This window comes from Mus pahari, chromosome 1, assembly GCF_900095145.1.
Source record: "Mus pahari chromosome 1, PAHARI_EIJ_v1.1, whole genome shotgun sequence".
In the NCBI taxonomy this organism is placed as follows: domain Eukaryota; kingdom Metazoa; phylum Chordata; class Mammalia; order Rodentia; family Muridae; genus Mus; species Mus pahari.
Genome location: NC_034590.1, coordinates 70,533,772 through 70,544,663, shown reverse-complemented (window position 1 = coordinate 70,544,663; position 10,892 = coordinate 70,533,772). Strand labels below are relative to the sequence as shown.

The 10,892-nt window shown below is 52.4% G+C and overlaps 1 protein-coding gene across 1 annotated transcript in view; it reads left to right on the top strand.

Annotated features, from left to right (window-relative positions):
- The first annotated feature begins 4,907 nt into the window (after positions 1-4,907).
- Slco2b1 (solute carrier organic anion transporter family member 2B1) overlaps positions 4,908-10,892 on the top strand; it is a 50,666-nt gene continuing 44,681 nt past the window's right edge. Inside the window, exon 1 of the mRNA XM_021200685.2 lies at positions 4,908-5,509. Coding sequence (XP_021056344.1) covers positions 5,494-5,509 — 16 coding nt within the window. The 5' untranslated portion in view covers positions 4,908-5,493. The remainder of the gene's footprint in view (positions 5,510-10,892) is intronic.

The following is a 10,892-nucleotide window of genomic DNA, read 5'->3' as shown; positions in this document are numbered from 1 at the left end:
GAGAGAGAGAGAGAGAGAGAGAGAGAGAGAGATCCCCCACCCCCCTGTCCAAAGGCAAGATTCTGAGACTCAGTACACCCCGTTCTGGGCCCAACCTGTCCCATCCTGTCACCACCCTGTCCTATTTTCTACCCTGCCCTTGCCTTTGGGAGGCCACTTCATTTGAAAGACCTGAGACCTGGTCTCTTCCCTTGCTAGGGCCACGCAGTATGCTCTCCCTGCATATCCAAGAGAGGACAGCATTTGCATAAGGCCAGCACTACCCAGAACACTTTAGACATGTGTTGCAGAACCTAAAGAGACCTTGTGTGCGGAATGGAGGGCATGCTCTGGAGTGACGGCTGTAGAGCAATCTCCAGACACAAGCTTATAGAACCCTGGATAAACCACTGTGACGGATGCAAGGACGCTGGTCCAGGTCCTCTCCTCCCTCTCCCCGTAACAGCAGCAAACAAGGATCCTGCCTAGCCCAGCCTTAGCCCTAACGTCAGGTTGGCCCTTCCAGAAGTGCCGTGTGAGTCAGGCCCTCTGAGTGAGCAACCCAGCAGCCTCTGCAGCTATGGGTCACTGCTATTCCTGCCTTCTACCCTCAGACTCGAAGTCCATGAGGGAGGAAGTGATTCATCTTCAGGGTGAAGCTGGTGGTGTGCTTCCCTGAAGCGGTCGCAACTTCTAAAAGTCGGTAAGTGGGCAGCATCATGGCCATGGGGTCCTGGAGATCACTGCTTGCTTTTGGAGACAAATGCACTGTGGGGTTGGATGGACACCCATTACCCCTTGACAGCTCCACACACAGAAAACGTACTCAGTGTAACCCAGTTGTCTCCCTAAGGTGAGCAAGATGAGACCAGCATGGCACACACCTGTAACCGCAGCATCAGCTACACACTGGGTCCAAGGCTAGCCTGGGTTACGCGAGACCCTGCTTCAAATAAATAATACTGACCACAAAAATTTGGGGGGTGAGGGTGGGGAAGCATGGGAAACTAGGTGTGGAGGTTCACACTTGTAATCTCATCACTGGGGAGTCTGAGACAGGAGACTGGATGTGAGTTCTGGGCCAGCAAGGCTACAAAATGAGACTCTCTCTAAAAGATGGAAGTTAAAAATCAACCAAAGCCATGGTAAACCTTGTGCATCCTACCACTTTAAAAATGAAGTAAAACATCTGGCAAGTGGAAAAGCCAGGACAGCTCACGCAAACAAAGCATCCTTGCTTATTTGGCACTGGTCCTTCCAAAGGCCCCTTCGGCCCTCACTGGAATCTGGGAGCAAAGGCCAGGGTGCAGACCTCCCCTCTGCCTCCAGGGGGCAATGTTGCAAAAATCTTTCTGGGAGCCAGGCTTTTCCTTCCTGACCTACTCTGGTTCCCACTGTCCACCTGACTCAGTCTGCACCCTCACTCACACTCTGTGATCCCTCCAGCTTTGCTGCACCCACCAGTGTCATCTCCCCAAGGACACAAGGTATTAATAACTGTAACCCCATTTTAACACTTCAGCTTATGCGATCCTTCCAAAGAATGGGACCCCTTCCAGCCATCTCCCCACTTTTTAAGGAAGCTAACAAGCAGGCAGAGGGAGGACCATAGAGATGACACAGTGACAGCTGGAGGTCCCAGGCTAGCCAGTGCCCAGCTGGAGTCCCATAAGAGACCCCTTTAAGTACCCACAGGGCTTTAGCTCTTAACAGTGATGCCTGGCCAGTCTGCTGAGCTCCCGGTTTGCCCTTGAGCTTCCTCCTGTCCGAGGGGAGGGGTTTTCTGGTGATACATTGCCTTGGGGCTGTCCGTCAGGTCGGGCTGGCCTGATGCTCACCTGCTGTGACTGACTTCCTCCCCTAACTCTGCTTCCAGAACCACAAGTCATCAGCAGCATGGCTGCCATATCAATAATGGGGATGTGTCTGCTCAACTCTCAGAACTTAGCAAGCACCAATCCATCCATCAGCTCGTCCCAGCCTTGACAGCTCTCGGGAGGCATTTCACAGACAAGGGCACGGAGGATCAGAAAGGGCAATCAACTGACTCCAAGTCATCCCGAGAGTTCTCTCTAGAGAGGGAATTCTGTCTCCTTGCAAAGGAGCTACCCACTCTCTAGGAGATGATGACGCCCTGTGTGGCGCTGCCCGGAGATTCCTTATCTTTTTACCCGCAGAGGAAGACACTGGGCTCCAGAGATTTCTTGCTGGGTCAGAACTGAAGCATCCTGTGGCTAAAAAGCATCAGGTAACTACAGTCCTGCTCTCTGGGAAACAGGCCTGTCACCTGCAGGGGCGAATGCTGTTTCTAGCTCAGCTAGAGGCAGTGGGAGCCAGGGGGCAGCTGCTGAGACAGTAGAGCCTGGTATGAGTGGTACCCCCATACCACAGTCTGTCAGGTAGAAGGAGCTCCCGAGAACAAAGCGGCAGTAAGCAAACGTGGATGAGCCAAAGCGTCCGTGGCAGAGCCCCTCCTCGAGCCCCCTTTATCCAGCTGGCCCGCCCACCATGAGGTGTCTGGAAATGAGCTGCATCTCCTCAGGATAGAAAGGACCAGCAAAAAGGGAAAGTCCCAACTCTTAGCCGGATGGAGGCTATTTCTCCTCTACTGGCCAGGGAAAGAAACCCAGGGTGAAGTAGACAGCCAATGGGCCTCACTCAGTCACACACACACACACACACACACACACACACACACACACACACACTCCTTCCCACACTGACCTCAGTACAACAAACGTATCTGACTCTGATGTCCTTAACTTACAGCTCACCTCCTGCTGGAGAGAAATGCGCGTGTGCGTGCGCACGTGCGTGTGTGTGTGTGTGTGTGTGTGTGTGTGTGTGTGTGTGTGTGTGTGTATAGGATGGGATGTGGGTGCAGGGGCAGGTGTAGAGGATGGCTCTGAACAAGTCACCTCTCTGAGTGACAGTGCAAGGCTTGGCAGTGAGGAGAAACAAGCAGGGCATTGCCTTCCCTGATGGACCTAAGGAGCCCTGCAAGGAGCAGGTCTACACAGCAGGGATCTGAGCCCAAGGCAGTGGCTCAGGCTTGGACCACCCAGGCTTGCTGAAGACCCTCATTTGCTACCGAGCTAGCCTAGAGCTCATTTATAGATATCTGCTCCCTGACTGACGAGCCAGAGGGAAGTGAGAATGGAGGTGCTGAGGGTGCAGTTTGGAGGTTTGGGGGGAAGGTGTCTCTGATTACCTCTCCCCTTCTTTATCTGCTGAGCAAGGTCACAGTGACCACCAGGCCCTCCCTGCAGCTTGATGGTTTAATGCCATGATCACTTAACAGATGGTAAGACCGAGTCCTAAGGAGCAGAGGATTTGCCCGGTGTCCCGCAGCAGGGTTGTGGCAGAGCTGGGACCAGAATGGAGCTCAGCAATCTCGTTCCCTGCATCCTTCCTCCTGCAACCCGAAGCAGATGGCTCCACAGATGAAGTCTCCTGTTGTGTCAGGTTTACAGAAAGGCCCGTCTCTACGTGGGCTACTTGGAGAAAAGGGCCCTGGTTCTGCCAACAGCTCAGGGTTTTACAACAGCGTCAGGCTTGGCAAGAACCATAGGACCATGAGAATGTCAAGGATGCTGGGAGCTGCAGTGTTTTGCAAGCCACGCCAGCAGCAGGCGAAGCTTTAAAAAGGCATCAAGTTTCGCAAACAATGGGAATCTGCAGATGGTGTTGGGATCCACACAGCCCATGGAGCTGTGCAGTGCGCAGGCTGCAGCAAACACCAGTGCTCCCAAGTACACTAGGCCAGGGAGCAAGGCAGTAATCACAGAGCTCAGGGCTCCTGTAGATGGAACCCTACTCAACTACTAGTTCAGGAACTGTCCGAGGACCTGTTAGCTCAAGTTTCATAGGCTGACCTTTGTTCTACCTAAGCATATCTGAGTCCATGAGTATTCTGGTTTCATACAAAGAGCCTCAGTTTCTGAGGCTAAGTCAGTGATAAGAGAGTTTCTAGACGTTTAAAGGGACACTCCTTCTTGCAACTCTGTACCTGTGATTTGATATCTTGAAGGTTTTCTGTCTTCCAGTCTCTAGGAAGACTCACTACTGACTTTGGACTGAAGGGTGAGAGCCCAGATCTAATCTGGCTTCCCAATTCAGTCCGTCCCAATTGCTGGCCTTCATCCATGGCCACGTGTTCATATCGCTGGTCCTTCAATGACACCTTCACTCAAAGTGTTGGGCATCTGGCTGAGTGCCTAAGCTCCAGCCAGATCTGTATCTCAGAGGTCCCAGCTTTCTATGGCCAAGTGGGCTAAAGGAAGCTCTCTGTCACTCTGAGGAAGCTAGACTCACATCCCCACTCGATGCACAGGTCCCCTTCTGGAGATGGAGTTGTGCTCACTTCTGTCTCAAACTGGGGCAAACGTAGACTCTTCCCCTGAGGAGAGCCTGGCTTGAAGGGCACGCCTGGTTCTAGCACTGTGGGTGGGGGCGGGGAGCAGCAAGACATGCTTCCCTAACAAGTGGTGTGCTCTGTGACACGTGACTAAGGCCTTATCTATGAAATAGAGGAGCCCAAGGCTGTTGGATGAATGGGCCCTAGGGAGCCTTACAGGCAGGCTCTGCCATTTTCTCCCTAGCCTGGTGAAGGCCCCGCCTCTTGCCCCTCCCTCCAGCTCAGCCTCTGGCCTCCAGGCTTGACTTCTCTATTTATTGTCACACTCGTCAGGAACTCCTGTGATGCCTGTCCCTTGGCTAGGGCCAGCACTGGGATGGGATCATTCTTCCAGGCCTTTGTCCAGACTTCTCTTAAGAATTTCACGACTACGGTTTTGTCTTACTTCCTTTCCCCCCTCCCTTCCCTTCCTTCCCCTTTTATCTAGGTGGAGCAGATGGGAAGGGCAGATATTACTGAGGGATGAGGGAGACTGGACAGAGGCTCAGAGGGAAGCAAGGGCTTCAGAGCTTAGAGAGGGCTGGGAAGACAGCAGCCCCACAGGAAAAGGAGCTCAGGTGGTGACCAGGATTGCAGCAAAGAGACTGAACATTCTGGAATGTTTGTCTCTAGAATGGTCCTGAACTTAAGAGCTATAAACAGCTTCTCACTCTGGCCTCTGCTGCTCGCACAAGGAAATAACCATAAACCTCAGGGAGGGACCAGCCTCCTCGCTGCATGGGGGCTGGACCTAAACAAACCCGCCTCCTTTGCAACTCCTGGTCCTGGGCTGTCCCAACCAGAGATCAGAGGAATTCATGGAACCAAAGAAACAGACACTGCAAGGGTTAGGGGGTCTAAAGCTAGATAACGGAGCAAGTTCCCAGAAGAGTTCTCAGGGAGAGGTCAGTTTGAGCAGGGCCTCTACCACGCCCGACCTGAGGGCAGCTGCTGTCCAGTGTGGCCAAATAAATATAGCCTAGTGAGGGACAGTCCTACCTTGACACTCCCTGCTGCTCTCTCAGAAGCTGTCTCCAGTTGTCCACTGGCAGGCTCACTTCCTCTCTGCTAAGCTCCAGGTTGAACTGGGGGCCACAACTCTCTGCATTTTCCCAGCCATGGGGCCCAGAATTGGTAAGTCTGGGGGACGAAACGGAAGGAATTAGGAGGGAGTCTGGAGGCTTCTCCAGCCACAGGAAAAGGGGAGACTATATATAGTGCCTCTGTGGTGTGCTGGGGAGACAGAGCCTCAGTTCTGCACAGAGCAAGCCCCTCTCCCCCGGTCTATGGAACTCAGAGAGGGTATATGGGTGAACGAGAGGGGCAGGAAGGGAAGCCAGTTTCCTTGGCTGGAGACAGGGAGCCAAGCCAAGGCCACTCTGCTGAGACCCAAGAACTTAGAAAGGCCAGCCTGCCCAGCCACCATTAAGCTAATCCCCAACCCTCACTCCCCACCCTGGTGTGAGGGAGGCAATGTAGAGATGGATGGACAAAGTAGAGGACCACAGAGAAGAAGCAGAGAGAAAGAGAGACAGACAGACAGAGAGAAAGAGACAGAGAGACAGAGAGAATGTGCAAAGTGACACAAAAACCAACAGTTGTCAGCAGGACAGAGGGGCAGACTAGGAGCAGGACAGAGGACTAGGAGCAGACACAACATGACTCTCCTTCAGAGTCACAGTGAAGACCTGGAGGGTGAGAGGGGAGTGTGAGTGTGAGCCAGAAAAGCAGAAAACCACCAACCCACAGGGACAAATGCCCAAAGGGACTGACAAGACAGATTTCAGACACAATCCACAGGATCCACACAGAGAGGGCACTCGGAGAGGCCCGCTGACTCATACCTGGAGTGGGTAGTGGTGGAGTCTGAGAAGGATAGAGGGGAAATGTCTGGAAGCTTCCTGAAGCCAAGCGTGGAGTGGTGAGAGGAAATCACCGAGAGGCCAGGTCAGAGTGACAGGCCCACCAGTGACAGTGGTGGGACAGAAGGTCTTTACACAGGGCGTCCGGGCTGGATGCCCTACAGTAACCCTTGGCTTCCCTGCCGCTGCCTGTCTGCTGCAGTGATGCCTTCACACCCACCCAAGCAAGGCCAGGCTTGCTCCCAGGTCAAACAGACTCAGCAGTGTGACAGACACAGCTTAGGACCCCGGGACACCAGGAAGGGTGGGGATGGGTGCTTGCTCTAAGGAGGCCTTATTGGAGAGAGGAAGACAGATGAGGTCAGGTGGAGGGAAGGGTTGGGCTTTATTTTGGGTTTGGTGCCACAGGATTTGCTTGTAGTCCAGGTTCAGCTCTGACAGGCCTCTCTCCGCCCTTTGCCTCCAGTGTGTAGGGATCACAGGTGGGCACCCCTGAACCTGGCGTAGCAGGATGGTTTCACTGGGTTTATGAGCTACGGACAAACAAAATTCCCATTTACCTTTTCAGAAAAAGTCGGGGATTGGAGAACCCATGCCAGGGGAGAAACTTGCGCTCTTAGCTCTGCATTGGCCTCCCCTCCCCCCCACCTCCCTACCCCCCCCCCCCCCCCGTGTAAAGGCTTGGCTCTGGATTCTCTAACTGATCTCGGACACATATATAACGGGAAGCTAGGGAAGCTAGCATGAGTTCTTGCACTGAGACACCAGCAGAAGCCACTTCACGCTGTGCCTCCTGAGCCTCCCTTTGGTGCTTTGGTCAAGCTCAGTACAGTGGACAGGATGAGGGACACAGATGACTCTCAGTCTGCGAAGAGTCCAGGGCCGGCTGTTCTACTAGAGACAGACAGACAGACACCAAAGGGCGATGAGAGTCAGCTGTGTCTCCCACAGAGCTAGCCTGACTGTTTGCATGTGCTCTTGGGTAGCAGCAGAGTTCCCTTGTCTGCGCAGAGAGGAAACTAATATCCCCAAACTGTTCCTGTGGTGAGGGCCAGGGAGACCCCTCTCGGCCTCTATCCCCTTGCTAGGGAGTCCTTGACCACTACTTTTTCTGGAGAAAGTTGACATTTCCAACACTTCCAAATAAAGCCTACCTGGGGGCCATTGTCCAAGCCAGAGGAAGCCCCTGCTAGCCACCAGGCACAGTGTTAGCCACCAGACACACAGCCCAGTTCATCCTTGCTTACTCTAGGTGTGGCCACTGTGGCTAGCTCGCTGCCATACTCTGTTTAAATGAGATCTTTCCAGGGAAGATATAGGAGTTGAGGGAGAGAACTGTCAGCCTCATGTTCAAATCCCAGCTCTACCCCATGGACTTTATGAGAACTCAATGAAATCTTCCCTCCCTTTTAATAAACAGGTGAGGAAACAGACACTCAGAGAGGGCAAGTGACTTGTCCAAGATCACCCAGCAACTAACCTGCAGGGCAGAGGCCAGAACACTGATCTTTCTAATATTGGTGCTCTCTCCTCTCTGTCACTTGCTTTCTCTTCCTCACTCCATACTGATGAACTCTGGCCTACCCTGTGTACTTTTCCACTGGCTCCCCACAAAGCAAATTATTTTCTGGGTGCCACTGACTTGGGAGCAGACATGGGGCAGGGGTGTTACTTCTCCCGTGACTGGTCTTGGAAGTGCCAGATGCTGGTCTGGCCTTGACCTTAGCAAGGGGATCATGGAGTCCATGCTCAGTCTGCCTGCCTCTATCTGTTTCAGAGACTCTACTTCTCTGTTTTCATAGTCAGTGGCAGGGATAGTCCCTTGGTCCCCCATTGTGCTTATAAACTTGGTGTGTGGAGGGAGCAGCAGGGTAGAGGCCTCTCTGCAGGGACTGACTGGACCTTTAAGTCAGTATGGGGAATTGAAGCATATAGGGGCTTTGAGAATGGAAGGAGCCCATGTTAGTGGGCTAGAAAGTGTGAGAGACAAGAAATGATTGCATCCATTCCTGAGGTCTTGGACCCAACCGGGACCAGACAGAGCTGGGGTGATGGGACCGTCAAGTGAGTAACTGGTTCTGTGTCCCAGGTCCCGGCTCTGTGGTGCCCATCTGGGGAGTCAGAAACACAAGCCGCCTGAGTAAATGCAGGAGCTTCTGAGCCCATGATAGAAGCCTGTCATCCAGCCTCCCAGGGGCTGAGACACAAAGATCTATCTCAGTGGGACAGCTCAGGCCTAGCGTGCTCAGGGCCTGAAGGTCAATGCCCAGGATCCCAGAAAAGAAAGAAGGAGGAACATGAGAAAGAGAGAGAGAGAGAGAGAGAGAGAGAGAGAGAGAGAGAGAGAGAGGTGTAAAACTGATAGATAAAGCTAATTGTTTTTCTTAGTTCAACTGTCATGTTTTACTTTATTTTATTTTATTTTATTTTATTGTGGTGGATAAGTGCATCTTAAATGAAACTGATAATGAACATGTAAAAGCCCAGGTGAAGCTCCGTGGCTTCAGAATGGCTGACCTCAAACTACGTAGCCATTCACTGAGATGTACTGTTTGGGATTAGGCAGTGTTTGAGTGACTGTTTTTAATCTAACTGTGTGATGCTTTTATTTGTAATTTCACAATAAAGGCGGTTTTTTTTTTGTTAAAGGAAAATAATAATGAAAAAAAGAAGAAGAAAAAGCCAAAGTTTGAAAAAGGGCTCGTTTTTTGTTTTTTTAAAGCTGGCCAGCGTTGGGGAAGCAGGTCTACATCCAGATTGGGTAGCGGGCAAGATTCTAGCAGAGGGAGTACTGGCCAGCAAAGCCTGAACAGAATGTACATTCTAGAAGGGCGAGTGGGCTGGGCATGTTTGTAGGCTCAGTGAGCAATCAGGTTAAAGGAGGAGGCTACTGGAGTTAACTGAGAAAAGCCAACAGACTCTGACACTAGGAGTTCATATGGCTCCCTGGGCAGATAGACTAGCTTGGAGTCCACTGGGGCTCTAGAAGGATATGAAGGGCAGAGCGGCCAGGCCTCGGTGATCTGTGTCCTGGGATACTCATCAGGACCCTACTTGTGTGTCACAGCTCTGTGAGTTCAAGTCAGACTTCTGCCCCGTTTACAAATGAGAAAAAGAAGCCAATGACCTGGGACCTCGGGCCACACATCTGATCAGAGGCAGACTCTGCAACACCCAAGCCCCCTGTGGATTCTGAGCTCTTAGTGGCCTCCCTTTGTCCTCTTTCTTCAGAATCACACTGAAGGTGACCAGGGTCTAGCCCCTGCCTGGTATCCACAGGGGTGACCTTATGTGTGGTGCTGAGGACCACTAAGGACCCCAGACTCACGCTGTGATGCAAGAATGAGAAAATGAGTTCAAACAGAGTGACTGATGAGCTCTCTTCTGGTTCAGAGGAAGGCAGCATGGCCTTGGGCCAATGGCTTCTTGTTTAGATAAGGAGACTGTCTTGCTCCCCCAAGGCTCAGGACACCCCCCCTAATGTCTAGTCCTTATTTTTTAAGGTTATCTTGGGTTTAGATGGGGTAATCAGGGCCAGAACTGGGAACAGAAAGTCCCAGCACTTGGCCCCTGACCCAACTCGGAAACCACCAGAGTGCCTGCCCCCACCCTCCATGCTGACCGAGCTCCCTCTAAAATCAACAGCTAGACCTTGAGGTCATTTTCCCCGCCAGCAGACCACCCAGGGGTCCTTCCAAAAGGAATTTCCCCCAAACGACAGCCAAGCCCGACTGCTGTCTGGAGACTCCGTCCACACAGTCTGCCATGGACTCGTTCTCCTTCACAATGCTGGACCAGGTCACACTAGAAACTAGAGCTTGAGGCCCCACAGTCACTCTGTGTCAACATGGCCGCCCTCAACTATAGCCCAGGCTCCAGTCTGGTCAGCTACCTCATGAGGACGAGCTCAACTCAATCAACAAGCTTGCTCTTCAGCTGGGCTGGGGTGAGACCCGAGAAGCAATGGGCAGGGAGAGGAAAGCCAGTCGGTCAGGGGTATGGCATGGATAAAGGCTGAGAGGCATGTTTAATCTGGGGAATGGCAGGAGTCTACTGAGGCTGAAGGACTAGGTTCTGCAGGAATGGATAGATGAAGCCCGAGGTTCTCAGGGGCCTTGAACTTGAGACTGGGAGTCTAGGCCTCTGGTGTAGAGGAGTGTAGAGAGAAGGGAGGGAGCTTGCCACTGAGATCTGCACAGTATCAGGCCCAGGGCATGTCCTATGAGACTGGCTGATGTGTGCCATAATGTGGTGGTGGTGGGGAGTGCCTTAGCAGGCCCACAGTGAGGCATCCCTCCCCTGAGGTACCAGTCTAGTATAAAATGACATTTATTTGGGGGCATAAGAAGGGAGGTTGAGAAGGGACTAGGGACAGAGAAAGAGAGAGGGAAACTCTCTTTTATAGCAAGCCAGGCTCATACCTGGCTGCTGTTGCTAGGTAACTGGTGGCAGAGGCTAGAAGAAACTGACAAAGAAGGAAAAAGAAGCTTAGGTAGAAAGAAAAAGAAAAAAAGGGGGTAGGGGGGAGCCGCCTAAGGTCAAGCTAATACTGTGCTGCGCGCACAAAGTTTTGTATCCCAAGTCTTTTGTCTAGAGCAGTTCTGCAGATTTACAACCTGCTCTATCTGGATAGGCCACAGCTCAGCGCTGCTCTG